This window comes from Grampus griseus (assembly GCF_964374135.1).
Source record: "Grampus griseus genome assembly, chromosome: 9".
Lineage (NCBI taxonomy): Eukaryota > Metazoa > Chordata > Mammalia > Artiodactyla > Delphinidae > Grampus > Grampus griseus.
In genome coordinates, this window is record NC_139003.1 from 51,784,797 (window position 1) to 51,799,603 (window position 14,807).

Consider the following 14,807-nt stretch of genomic DNA (forward strand, 5'->3'; position numbering starts at 1 on the left):
GCCTCTCACTGTTGTGGCCTCTCCCGTTGCGGAGCACAGGCTCCGGACGCGCAGGCTCAGCGGCCATGGCTCACGGGTCCAGCTGCTCCGCGGCATGTGGGATCCTCCCGGACCGGGGCACGAACCTGTGTACCCTGCATCGGCAGGCAGACTCTCAACCACTGCGCTACCAGGGAAGCCCTAGTGCTGAGATTTTGAAGGACCATTTAGCTTTCGATGTTGAAATGAGGTGATAATTTTGATACTGCTTGAACACTTGTATCCTGGAATGGGATGGCGAACACAAATGTCCAAAGGTGTCAACTAGTGGTATAAATGAGAGACAGGCTAGCTGTAATAAGATGGACAATGTGTATCTTATTCTTATCTGCAGCTGATTTGTATCCTACAGCAAAATGCAAATGTGGGAATGGAGGCTCACTGTTAACAAGTCTCCTAATCTTCAGGGGAAAATGGAAATCCAAGTTTCAACAACTGTGAGGGTCTTAGATTTTATCCTACTTGCAAGTTAACAAGTTAGCCTGTTGCAGTTTCATCTATGCTGGCGGAAGACAGGAGATCCTGGGTCAAAGAAGTAGCCAGAATAGCTGCATTTTCATATGCTTGTATCGTGAGCCTCGATCCCCAGAGGGTGACAGAGGAAAGGGCCAGGTGACACCTGCACACACAGCATGTTGTGTTACTAGAGAAATTCTGAATTTAAAAAACTCGAATCTTTTATCATAGGAAGTAAACATGCTTCTTTTTTGCTCTAGAGGGAGATAGCTCTATCTTCAAAACTCTTTTCACTCTGCAAACATCCTTGAAAGGACAGTCCAGAACAATTTCAGGCAGTGAGGAGTCCTAGATTATTGTTATAGAAAAGTGTTATTGAGTAACCTTTCAGAAATTATCTCTATGGGTTATATTAAAAATTACATTTTAATAAGTCATTTAAATTAAGCTTGTTTACATAAGGGTAGTTTTTAAAAAAACTTATTTTGAAACCTATAGTGCTAAGTTAGAGTCTAGGAAATATTCATTCATACTCTTGATCCTGGACTTGCATTTCATAGCCCAGTATACTAACAAAACAAATTTTAGATCAATATAGGGTTGCCAGTCTTTTTATTTTACTGGATATGGAAACAGCCCCTTCAAAATACCTAAATTCTATTTACTATTGCTCCCAGTGCAAAAAGAATGACTGTGACAACTAATGCAATATGGTAACCTGGACTGGATTCTGGAACAGAAAGAGGAAGTTAATGGAAACACTAGTGAAATCTAAATGTTCAGAGCCTAGTAATCGGTAACATTCTGATATCAGTCTTTTAGTTTTGACAAACGTACTCAGGTGATGTAAGATGGTAACAATGGGAGAAACTGAGTGGTAGATATACTAGAACTCTCTGTATCATCTTTGCAACTTTTCTGTGAATCTACAATTATTTCAAAATAAAAAAGCCTATTAAAAATTAAAAATGGATAATTTTAATAAAAAGAAGGCAAGAATAAATCTCAAAACAAAGAACAGTTATATGAAAATTAAATGCATTTAGCTTTATGAAAAACTGACTGAATTGCCCTTTTTTTTTCTCTTATTTTGGCATGAACTGGTAAAGATTTTGACATGCATAGTGTAGATCCATGGATCATCGACCATGTGATAGCTTTATTTAATTTAATTTACTGTAAAGTAAGATGAGCTTGCTTTTCTGTCTGTTTTCCTTGGAGAGCCTGTAGAATCAGATAAGCTTACATTCTGTAACTGAACAAATGTTTAAAGTATGTCTCTTTTATGAATCCCATCTGATTCTATATAATTCCAGGTTATACATTTTAATCAGGGTAGGTTGCTGGATCCTCTCCAAAATAAGATTTAGCTTTTCTAGGAATTTCCTTGATGCAGATGACCCTAGGGAGACTCGGAATATTCTTGACTTTAAAATGTCATTTCTCACTATTGGGAGGGAGAGGCGCGTCATGTCAATGCCAATCAGGAGGAAATTGGGAAGAGGCTATTGTAGACAAATGCCCAGCAGAACAGATTCCAGCCATGCAGCCACAAACAGAAGTCTGGCCAGTGCACGTGCCTGGGTGCAGAAGAGTTCAGGGACAGGTCTTCAGTTCCTGCAAAGGGGAAGTTGCCTAGAGCATGGCTTCTCAACCTAAGGCAGCATGTTGGAATCATCTGGGCAGTTTAAAATAATGTTCAGGTTCCATCCCTAGAGGTCCTGATATAAATGGCACGGAATAAGCCTTGATCTTTTTAAAAAAAAACTTCCCTCGTGGCAGTAACATGACACTAATGTGCACCCAGGGTGGCGAACTTCTAGAGTGAGCAAGGGTCTCACGTATGGAAGAGGATGACTGGCATGAACCCCAATCTGCAGGGCAGAAGCCAGTCCTGGGACTGGTGCCCACAGAGGGGTAGAGAGCTATGACTCAGGGAGCAGAGCAGGAACACAAGGGTTACAGGTTAGTGTTTGGGTCTGGAAGTGTCTGGAGTAACCCTGTCCCTTTTGGGGTGACCAAACTCACGCTGATTTGCCTGTGACTTTCATGGATGGAGCACTGAATGACCTGCATCCTGGGAGACCCCTTAGTTCCAGGCTAATGGGATGTTGACTGCTCTAGTCCCTTGAGTCCTGGCAAAACATCCTGTATGGTACCCTCTTACCAGCACCTACAAAGAATAGCTCTGCTCTTCCTGGCTCTGTACATGGTAAAATTCTCACATAATCTTTTTTTAATATTTTTATTTATTTATTTGGTTGCACCAGGTCTTAGTTGCAGCAGGTGGGCTTCTTAGATGTGGCAGGCATATGAGATCTAGTTCCCTGACCAGGGATTGAACCTGGGCCCCCTGCATTGGGAGTGCAGAGTCTTATCCACTGCGCCACCAGGAAAGTCCCTCACGTATTCTTATTTCACCTTTTGCCCTCAATTCTGTTTCTGATAAAACCAGCTGGCTTTGGGAGAAAAAGAGAAGTGGAGAAGAGCTATGGCTGTTTATATCTTTTATGCTTCAGTTAGACTTTGCTCAGGAACTGGTGTAGGATTTCAGGGAGCTCAGCAAATGAGGAGCTTTAAAATGCAGAGGCAGATGTAGCAAAAAGCAGTTGTTTTTAAATTTTGAGTGCCTGGAAGTCACTGGAGAGCTTCCAGAGCCTCTGATGGAGTATGTCTGGGGAGCGGCTTAAGAATTTACATTTCTAATAAGCTGATGCTTTGGGGCTGGACACCACTCTTTGAGAACCACCAACGTAAAGAGACTTGACTCTGCATCAGGCATACCTGGGTGTGAAGGCTCACTTTAAATCTACATTTTCTCACTTGTGAAATGGAAAAATTAATATTCACTTCATCAGTCATCATGAAATAGTACATTCATCACCAAGCAGAATGCCCAGGATGTGGCAGACACTTTCATTCTCTGAAAGATCTCAGTCTTTCTGGGATCCTCTACCTGGGGATGGTTTGGTATTGGGTTGCATATTTTTAGGTTAATAATTCCAAATATGATCATCAAAATCAGCTGGGGAACTTTCTGCAACCCTAAAAAGCCTAGAGCCCTCTCTCCTTGGAGATTTGGATCCAGTAGGTCTGAGGGAATGCCTGGGAACCAGTGGGTGATTCTGGGAGTCACGGTGATTCTGATAGTCAGTTTTGAGAACCCCTGCTGTTGAGCAATATTTCTTTAGGGCAGGGACTTTCAGACACTGTAGCTTCATTGAATCATCTGGAGCACTTAAAAAGATGCTGAGGCCTGCGTCCCGTCTCCAGAGAGTATGATTTAATTGGGTTGGAGTACAGCCTGAGCATTGGGATTTTGAAAGCTCCCCAAGGTGTTTCTGATATGCAGCCAAGGTTGAGGACCACTGCCCTAGTGTATTCTTAGAGTAAGAAAACCATGGGATATTTGTTAAAATGCAGATTCTTGGGTCTAACCTCAGAGCTGCCTAAACAGACTCTCTGGGCGAGAGGCACAGTAATCTGCATTATTAATTAGCTAATGCCCTGAATTTAACAATTTGTTAGTCTTAACAAATAAAGTATGAGAATCATAGCTAGAGGGACATATAGAATCCCTCACTGAGTAAATATTGCCTGACTGCACCTAATTATATAGCAGTTTACAGTGGACTTGACTTTGTATCTCATGGATTCCACTGCATCCTTTTGTGAGGCAGTGTGGGTTGTTATTTTCCCCATTTGATTGATGAGGAAGCTGAGATTCTGGGAGGCTCTCCCCCTAACAGCACACTTGGGGATGTAAATCAGGCACCTGTGCTTCCCTGAAAGGAGACCATAGTTTAGTGGGGGCATGGGACAGAAACAAGAATGCAGGTAGAAGGAGATAAAATATGAAAATTCAGAGAAAGAATGGTTAGCAAGGTTAATTTTATGAGGAGGAGGGAATCTGAGAAGGCTTTTTGGAAGAGGTGGCCCTGGTCCATCTTGGAGCTGATAAAGTTGTAGTTTCCTTTGAGGGTCTGGATGGAGAGCAAATGACCGTGGCCTTGCAGCTGTGCTCTAATTAGTTTCTTTTATTGGGTTTTCATAGTCTTATAACCCAGGCTGTGTAACTTCCTTTGCATTATCATCTCAGCATATTTGTAATAAATTCTGCTTTTCTTTTGAATGCTTAATAAAAATGTGGTTTGTGTTTGAATTTTTCAAATAAATGATTATTTCGACTCCCCTAGAATTAAATTTCAGTAAGGTTTTTTTCCACAGGGAAGATAAACCAATATGACATGTGAATTATCATATAGTTCATTTTTATAGAGGTGGGTAGTTTTTTTAGCTACAAGTATCTAATTAGCTAAAAATAAACATCTGTACTGTTATGACTGTGTTATTAAATCAAGGAGTATGAAGAAAGCTTTAAGGACAATGGATTTATTTCTGGAACAAGAGACAGTAAGGAATAAAGCCAAGACTGGCAGTTGGATAAAGAGCTAAACTTGGGATGTGCTGGCTTTTTTCTTTTCCTACAGCATCTGTCTTAGGTTATTTTTTATAATACCTACTTCCATAAACATCTCGTTCCTTAAGAAAGTCATGTGAAGATATGGAGAATCTTTATTATTGATAAGATTTGAGAAAGTTGGTTTAAATGGTAGTCTTTATTAAAATATGTAATTTTTAATAAAATGCAATTTAGGGCTTCCCTGGTGGCGCAGTGGTTGAGAGTCCGCCTGCTGATGCAGGGGACGCGGGTTCGTGCCCCGGTCCGGGAAGATCCCACATGCCGCGGAGGGGCTGGGCCCGTGAGCCATGGCTGCTGAGCCTGCGCGTCCGGAGCCTGTGCTCTGCAACGGGAGAGGCCACAACAGTGAGAGGCCCGCGTACCGCAAAAAAAAAAGCAACGGGAGAAGCCACAACAGTGAGAGGCCTGCGTACCGCAAAAAAAATAAAATGCATTTTATTATTTTAAAATGCCATGCATCTTTTAAAACAGATATGTGTAAAGAAATACAATTATATTTGTCTTTTAAACTATCCACTAAAATTTTAAATGCACATATTCTTTGACCTACACATCTGGTAATCTATCCTACATATATACTGACAGAAGTGCACAGAAATATATGAAAGAATGTTTGTTGCAATAACCTAAATGTCCATTTGTACAGGATTGTTTAAATGAATTGTGGTTCACCCCTGTGGTAGAATATTCTGCCACAATTGAAACAATGAGGTTGATGTTAAGGTTACCTTAAGGAAAAAACTCAAGTGGCAGAACAGTATGGGTAGTGTTAACTCATTTATGCACTGAAAAGGATATATGTATATTTATGTATATACACATTTCCTTAAATATGCATGGACAACTCCTGATGTGGTACACAAAATCTGTCAAAAATGCTTACCTTTTAGGAAGCAACTGCAGCCTGGACAATGTGTAGGAAGGGGATATTTTCACTCTTTACCATGTACCACCTGAATTCTTAGGATTTTTGCCATAAGCATTTATTATTTTAAAAATAATGTGTGAAAATACTTATTTAAAAGCAAAAATCTATTAAATTTATTTTGTCTATTTATTTTAATAATTTAAGTATAGATTTATATAAATTAAAGAAGCCCTTTAACATTAAGGCCTCTATTCTGGACTAAGAAATATTTCCAGGCATGTCAAAGGAAAAAAACAATCTACTTTAGCTCTAAGTTCAAATAATTGTTGATTTATGGCGAATAATTCCTGAAAAAAAAGTTAAAACACAAAAATTAATTTCCACCATTATTTAGAAGAATTACATATAATGCCAGTTGAGACCCTCAAGATTTGAATTACAATAGTCTAAATTGAGGAGATGTCCCCCCCCCCCCCCCCCCCCCCCCCCCGGTGTTTGTGCTTCTCTTGAAGTGTCATGGAAACATTTGATAATGATTCAGCCATATTGAGCTCTTCACTTCATTTGCAGTGTTCGGCTTTTGTGCAGATGGATCATGATCATATGCTGTTTTTGGATTGACTCCTATTTATCAGAATCAGAAATTAGTGAAAGATTGTTTTCTATTATCTAATCATCTATTTAGCCCCTATATAATGGATTGTTTCAAAACATGAATTCTTTGTCCTTTTTTATGATTTAAGATAACATGTTTCCAAAGTTGGTTTTTTTTTTTTTTTTTTTTGCGGTACGCAGGCCTCTCACTGTTGTGGCCTCTCCCGTTGCGGAGCACAGGCTCTGGACGCACAGGCTCAGCGGCCATGGCTCACGGGCCCAGCCGCTCCGCGGCATGTGGGATCTTCCCGGACCGGGTCACGAACCCGCGTCCCCTGCATCGGCAGGCGGACTCTCAACCACTGCGCCACCAGGGAAGCCCCCAAAGTTGGTATTTTAAAGAAAACTTTAGTAATTTATAAAACATGTCTTGTATGCCTTTACCTCTGATGTATTTTCCCCACATACAATGACTTGTCAGCTTCCATTGTTCCCTAACCTGATACCGTAATTCTTGTGATTATCTTCCTGGTTTCTGCTTCCCTTTGTTTCTACTATCTTTCTACCTACTCTTCACTGTGAGTTTTAGACCTCTGAGAGAGATCTGATTGGGTCTGTGTCCAATTAGTCTGTGTCCAATTTAAAGAAATGCTGCTCTGTCTTTCCAGGTCACCCCATTGACTGTTGGCTTTTTGTGTCTGGCCAATCAAATGCTAGAGTTTTGATTGGTCCAATCAAATGTGTCCAGGAAATCAAGGTCATTTGAAACATAGTAACCTGTCCTCCACTAATCTTTTGGATAGTTCACCAATCCAACAGCCCAACAGAGGGAATTTTAAGTCCTGTTAAATTTACCCCCCAGCTTTACTCCAAAAATTAAAAACAAACAAACAAACAAGAACAGCCTAGGGGAAGCTTGCATTGCATAACTCACAGGTTCTAGGTCCAACTCATAAGTAATGTAGGGGGAAGGACACAGGCCTCTGCATTCACACATTCACACAAAGTCTGCACCCCTACTTGGCAACTTCCCAGGTGGACAGCCTTGACTCTCAGAGATTGTGACCTCCTATGTGAAATAGAGACGACAATATTTCTTTGTAGAAGCGATGTGAGGATTTAAGGAGATTGTGTGTGTAAATTGAGTAGGGCAATAAGAGACACACAGTAATCATAATGGTAGCAAACATTTACTGAGTGTGTACCAAGTGCCATGCATTATTCTAATCCCTTTATGCATGTTAGCTCTTTAATCCTCTGAACAACCCTATGAGATTATTACACAGGGAGGCTCTGTGATTTGCTTGAGATTACACGGCTAGTAAGTAAAAGAGCTAATAGCTCACACTGTTAAATCCAAACCAGCGCTACCCCGGAAGTCAGGAACTGGCTTTGTTTCTCCCCTTAAGTCTATGGCCTTCTGGGTTCCATTGCCTGTCAGAATTACACGTGAAGTACCTCCCTATCTTATCCTCCATCCGATCCAACCCCAGTCCTCAGTTCATGATTCTCAGTGACTCCCTTGGGAATTTGGAGGTGTCAGAGCGTCAGGGCTTGTGCTGCAAGCCATTTTGCCTGCTCTCTGCTCCCTCAGCAAAGCTGAGCTTCACCCTGTCCTGTGGGATTATCTCATGAGGAGCTGCAGGCTCAGGCCAGGCTGCCTTCCTTGGAATCCCAGTGAAGAAAATGTCTTCAACCTTGTTCCATCATTATGTCTTCCTGTTCTCTCCCCTGCCCTTGTCAAGCACTGAGTATTTTAAGTGGGGTTAGTCCTTAAGCCAGACTGTGAAGTAGGTAACATTTGCCCCTTTAAACCACCCATTCCTTCAGTCCTTCCTACATTGCTCTTTCACATATCAGTGAGTCAGTTGAATTAAAAGCTTTCAGCTTCTGAGGAATTGGGAGATTAGTGGGGGAATGGGAAAGGTCATTTAGACCAGTGCTTCTTAAACTTAAATGTGCGCTATGAGTCACCTAGGTACCTTGTTAAAATGCTGATTCTGATCCAGTAGGTCGGGGGTGGGCCCTGGGATTCTGCATTTCTGACGTGCTTCTGGTGATGCCAGCGCTGCTGTTTTCTAGACCACAGTCTGAGTAGCAAGCATCTAAAGACTGGGGTACCACCTTGAGATGCCAGAGGCTCTACCCTGTTACCTTTTCCAGGAACATTTAATCCAAACAAATGAGCCTCTTAGTGGAATTTCATTAATGTGGCTCACTTCTAGAAGAAACTTCTCAATTTCAAACCCTACCCTAGACTGCTTACCAGTAAAGCCATTCCTGGTTGGAGAAAAGACTAGTGTAAATTTGTCAAGTTTTGATAACTGTAAAAATAGGCATTTTTCTCCATCAACTTAATTTAGTGACTCTCAGATGATTTATATTCATCTTACTTCACTTTATGGGAAAGCACACCATTTTGCTTCTACTCAAGGTTGAGTTTCTCAGGACTGGGGAAATCGCCGACTGAACTTTTCCTGGTGCTGGGGGCCACATATGTATTTCAGAGTCTGTTTCTTTGTTCCGTCTATCATCATTTATATAAAAGGAAAGTTAAGTCAACTTTTATTTCCCTGTCTGTTGATTTGCAGTCAGCTCGCTGGGAGTGTTTATGAATAATTCTGTTAGAAATGGTTTGATAATACTAGCCTGGATAGTGAAACATTGTACAGAGCTTTGCACATGGAGGTGCAGTGTGGGCAGAAACCTGTGAAACGCTGTGGCAGATTCTCTTTGTGATGGCAAAGGCTTATGTTCTCTATTTCTGCTTTCAGGGAGGAGAACACTGTTACTACCAGGGCCACATCCGAGGAAACCCTGCCTCATTTGTGGCATTGTCAACCTGCCATGGACTTCAGTAAGTGTCCCCAAATTTTTTGTATCATCCATTTTTTTTCCAATCACTTATTTTCTTTATTTTTAATGCACCGTGGTCAAAATCTCTATTTTATATCAAGAACTAATTTTAAATCAGTGGTGGATCAAATCTTTTTCTCCTTTGTGGTTTATAAACCAAGCAGATTGTTAAATTAGAGATGCGGAAACCAGGGGCTCTATGATTGTAATATGCATCCTTAGTGATATTTGAAACATTTTTCTAGTTTCATCCAGATGGAGACAGGAGTGGTTTGGGTAACTTTGTTCTCTGTTTCCGTGGGTGTTTAGCCCCTTGGTACCCGTTCTACCCCTCATACTCCTTGATGTTCATTTTTACATTTGTATGGAATAATAGAGATTTCAGGAGGTAGAAACTCCTGACTCCTTGCACAAAGACAAGGGCTGCAGGTGACCTCAAGAGCTCTTGTGTTTTAGCCCTTTATTCAGCCAGAATCCCATCTAACTCACAGCAAACTCGTGGGAGGGTTCATTTGTTCTCAGAAATCTCTATGGAACGAAGTTCATCCTTCCTCAGGGCCTTGCTTCCTTTTACGTAACCTTCACTATCAAAGTAGGTTTGCTGATGTTTACTGTGGAAATAGATCTGCTTCCTCCATCCTGTCTATGATGGTGATACCCAGGTGGCTGTCTGTCTCTTACTTGTCTTGTGACCCCTTATAAAGATACTGTGTCAGCCCTCAGCATTCTACTTAGACTAAATCATCCAACCTCCTTGTTTACTTTTTGGGGCCCAGAACCAGCTAGCACTTTAGTTTTGTGAAAGTTTTGTTTGGAAGCTTTAAAATACTTCCTGTCTGTTACCAAGTTAGAGACGTGGATTTTTCATCTAACAAACAGTTATTGAGCATCTGGTGTGTGCCAGCCACTTGGAATATTAAGGGGATTAGAACGTGAGCCCTGCCCGCAAGAGCTCCCAGTCTAGTGGGGAAGCTAAATCTAGCCCAGCTTCGTGCTATGGAATGTGGTAGGTATATTTGTTTTCTTTGAGAGAGAAAAAACCTGAGAAAAACGCAAGCTGAGAGTGGGCACTGAATGAGGTCATCCCTGAGGGCTCCAGAGAGATGTCACCTGAAGAAGGCGGAGTGGGCCCTGGAACAGGCTTTGATAGAATCTTCCAGGAGGAGGGGTTCGACTGACAGGTCCAAAGAAAGTGAGGAAAGAGACCTAATGGGAAAGGCTGGGAAATCTAGCCAGTCTGCCTAAGTGGTGCCTCTGGTCAGGTTCTGGCAGTAGGTACGTGAGAGGCAGGAAGGAGAGAGCACAGGGATCAGATAAATAGCCAGAGAAAGGAGGTCACATGCCTGAGAGCAGGATAGGACCTCCATTTGCTTATTGTTTTCTTCTAAAGACCATTTTACTAATTTTAAATAAATTCTTTGAATAAGGAGACATTTTTACAAACATGGAATCCGTTCCTAATATCTGAGAGCCTCAGCATTCTTAATCTGGAAAAAGAAACGTCGATATCCCCTTCAGCAGTAAAATTGTCATCTCTGATCTCAAGATGAGCACAGCTGTCAGCCAGGAATAGTACACTGGGCTTGCCGACTTTTGTGACAACAAATGTCTGTTCTAGGCTTTTTCCTTCCTCTCTCTTCCTCTTAAAATCTCAGTCCAAAGTCACAGTGTAAGTGTCTTGCCCAGTACATGTTCCAATTCCTCCCTGCCCCTCCCCTCCCCCACCCCCCAGTTTTCCAAATGGACACAATATTGTGAAAATAAGAGAGAAGGTATTACTGCCTTCTAAGGACCCTAACAGACCTGAGACCCTCAGACCAACAGCTACTAATCCTACACAGTTCTAAGGATGGAAAGGGAACTTTAAGGATGTTTTAGTGACTAGTTGAGGAGTTGAACTCAGAGCCTGCTTCTGTTGTTTTAACTAAGTAAAATTTATTTCTCCCTTTAGAAACTTTTTCATTTAAGACTAAACAAGAAGAAACAAACAGAAAACCCACCATGAGTAGGAACACTGTCAGGACTGTGTACAAGTGTATTTTGGTGTTCTTAGACTTTTATGAGCATGTTGAATAATTCACTCTTGTTCCTTTTTGTTATTTATTATTACTTTTCATCTTTATTTTACCTTCTGAACAAACATTGCTGACAGAAATATTTGGGGGAGCTACTTCTAAATATTAAATAATTTATGTTGTCTCAATTGCAGTGACTTAGATATGAGATATATTATTTCATCCATGACTCATCTTCTATAAATGACCAAGTACTTGTTGAGATTTTTCATTTTTCTTGATTTACTGAATTCCCTTAAAGAACATAAAGGGTAAAATAATCAAACTCATATCTTTTCCATAAAGAACCTGCAGGAGCACATTTTTTTTTCAAATTCGAAGGACTGATGGGCAATATTTTGGTCCTGGTATGTCTGATGTTTTGACAAAATCCTCTAACTATGGGAACATTAAAGAATGGAATCAAATGTAAGTTTATTGCCCTCTTGTGGCAATTTGTATGAATGACATTTCCTTTCAAAATCTTGTTTTGATGCAGCCTTTTAAAATTTTAGCTCAATCAATTGGCCGGTAATGACTTGGTCCTAGCTATAGGATTTTATCAATTATAAACTCTGTGATGGACTCAGTATACTATTTGGAATTTATATAAATGTAACAGAAAGCTTTCAATCCTCAAACAAAGTAAATGAAACACACATGCTTTTTAATTGTTAAAGAATCAAAAATGGCATATTTTCGTTTAGGGAACCAGGACTTCCCTGGTGGTCCAGTGGTTAAGACTCCACACTTCCAGTGCAGGGGGCATGGGTTCGATCCCTAGTCCGGGAAGTTCCACATGCCCTGGGGACAAAAAAATAATAATAATTCATTTAGGGAACCAGAATCTTCATGGATGGTGTCAGAATCTGCTTTGTTTATACCATGTATCATGATGTTTAAATCCAATAAAAAATAACTGATTTTTGCCTTGGATACTAACCTAATTCAAGAGGAAATAGTACCCAATACTATTTAAACAAAACAATCTGCTTGCTACTTAATCAGTGTATCCATGTGAACTTTGGCAAAGGGTGATGGTTTCGTACAGCTTTCTGGTTGGGTCTGGCCTGTTATCAGCAGAATGTTCACTGCCATATTTGGTGTCTACTGTTCTGAAAATGCTCCCCTCACTGATTCCTTAGGCATATATTGTCAGTAGTATCTTACAAACTGCATCTGTTTATCTTTAAAAAGATAAAATTTAAAATTTTATCTATTCTGAAAATGCTCCCCTCACTGATTCCTTAGGCATATATTGTCAGTAGTATCTTACAAACTGCATCTGTTTATCTTTAAATTCCAAATGCAGTGTCATCCAAATTCAGAAAGTGCACTTTGGGTTGAAAACATTACAGATGTGAAAAGGGCATTTCTAATGGTATATGAAAGTAGAGGACATGTGGAAGATGTTACTGCAGGAGTGAATAAATTTGGATAGACACGGAGCTGGAGGCCATTATAATTATAGCTCAGGAAACCAGCCGATTTCGCTAAGCGATCAATGAAAGACACATAACTATTCTATGGTTAGCAGCTTGGGTATAATGCAGTCGTTTCCACCTAACTCTGGAACGTGACTGCAGAAGATCACAGCTTCACCCCCCTCAGACACCTGAGTGGTAACACAAGTTCCTTCAGTATCCGAAGGGACCTGATCTTAGTAGAAAAACCACATTACTCTAAAAGGGACGGCTATCGGATCTCTCCGAGTGGGAGCTGAGGCCATATGTAGCTTAAGATGCCCTCCAGAGGATTTCCCAATTGGCTGACAATCACCTCTAGCCAGTGAGGTCCAGAATTGAACTTCAGATTTGCGCCCTGTTCCCTGCATCCTGCTGCCTTGTGCCCGTCCTATTCTGCTCTTCCTGCAGCTTTTGTCATCTTATTAAATGTATATGATGTGTGTGTATGTATGTGTGTGTGTGAGATACGTGGAGTGAGGTGTGTGTCTTGTGTGGCGTGTGTGTGAGTGTCTGTGGTATGTGGTGTGTATATGTGTGGGGCTGTGGGGTGTAATGTACGGTACAATGGTGTGTGTGTGTGGTATGGTATGTGGGTGGTGTGTGTGTGTGTATGATGTGTGTGTGTGTGTGTGTGTGTGTGGTATGGGTAGTGTGTGTGAGTATGATCTGTGGTGTGTGTGGTGTGTGTGAGTGTGTATGATGTGTGCTGTGGGTGGTATGTGTGTGTGTGGGGTGTGCTATGTGGTGTGCACCCCGTGTGATGGGTGGGACTGGGAAGTGGGCATTGAGAAGTAAACTGGTCCTCCAGCTGCTGCTGACTTTAAAATGATCTTGTTCTGAGGCAAGAGTCAATTGCCAGTCCTAAGTATTTTCTTGTCCTTGGCAGTGGGATGTTCTATGATGGGAACCACACCTATCTCATCGAGCCGGAAGGAAATGACACCTCCCAAGTAAGTGCTCCTTCTGTTTGCTGTGGCAAATGTAAATGTTGATGCTGGGAGCTTTTTTTCCCTCTTTTTTCTCTCTATTTTGCTTTATTTTCATATTTTAGGGTCAGGAATATATGTATACATATATATGTGTAATATGTACACATATACATTTAAATTAAATAGTGAATAAGGCAAAATCACAGTGATCTTTTTTAAAAAAATCTGCCTGTTACTCTTCGATTCAGTCGGAAATACTTTCCTTCTGAGGTGTTCTGAAGCCTTCATTTCTATCTCCACCATAATGTGCTGTGGTCTGTCTTAGTCTGCTCAGGCTATCATTATAAAATACTGGGTGGCTTAAACAACAGAAATTTATTTTCGCACAGTTCTGCGGACTGGAAGTCCAAGATCAAGGTGCCAGCAGGGTCAGTGTCCATTGAGGGCTCTCTCCCTGGGGTGCAGACAGCCACCTTCTCACTGTGTCCTCACATGACAGAGAGAGAGTGTGAGGTCTGGTGTCTTTTCCTCTTCTTATAAGGGCACAAGCCTTATCAGATTAGGACCTCACTCTTGTGACCTCTGTTAACCTTTATCACATCCTCAACAGGGCCTGTCTCCCAATATAATCACATTAGGAGTATAGGGCTTAAACATGAATTTTGGGAGACACATAGTCAGTTCGTAACAGATCGAATCCATAGATAATGTGATTTTCCAACCTTTTTCTTTTCTAGATTCCAGATTTTTCTCTATTGCCCATTTTCTTTAAGGCCCCGTGGTGATGAAGTTTAGAGAAATCTGGGTTTTCTCAATTCTCTCTCGCACTTTAGTTGAAACATTCATTTTTCACAAATTAGAAAAGGGTTACTATTACTGACTATAGAGAAACATAATGCACTTCCATCCTAGCTCTGTACACACAGATATTCTTCCATGTATCATGGAACACTGATCAAACACTTAGAGAGGCAAATAATTTCAAGAAACACACATTGTTTTGCCACTCATAAACAGTCTTGTGTGGGAAACTATCTGTTTTGTGTGTTATTTTCTGGGTAC

At 41.0% G+C, this 14,807-nt stretch overlaps 1 protein-coding gene across 12 annotated transcripts in view; it reads left to right on the top strand.

Moving 5' to 3' along the window:
• ADAM22 (ADAM metallopeptidase domain 22) overlaps positions 1-14,807 on the top strand; it is a gene marked incomplete at its 5' end in the record, with an annotated part of 241,786 nt that overhangs the window by 149,060 nt on the left and 77,919 nt on the right. For all 12 annotated transcript variants that reach the window (XM_082662233.1, XM_082662232.1, XM_082662231.1 and 9 more), the window contains 2 exons: positions 9,215-9,297; positions 13,703-13,766. In XM_082662233.1, coding sequence (XP_082518359.1) covers positions 9,215-9,297; positions 13,703-13,766 — 147 coding nt within the window. The remainder of the gene's footprint in view (positions 1-9,214; positions 9,298-13,702; positions 13,767-14,807) is intronic.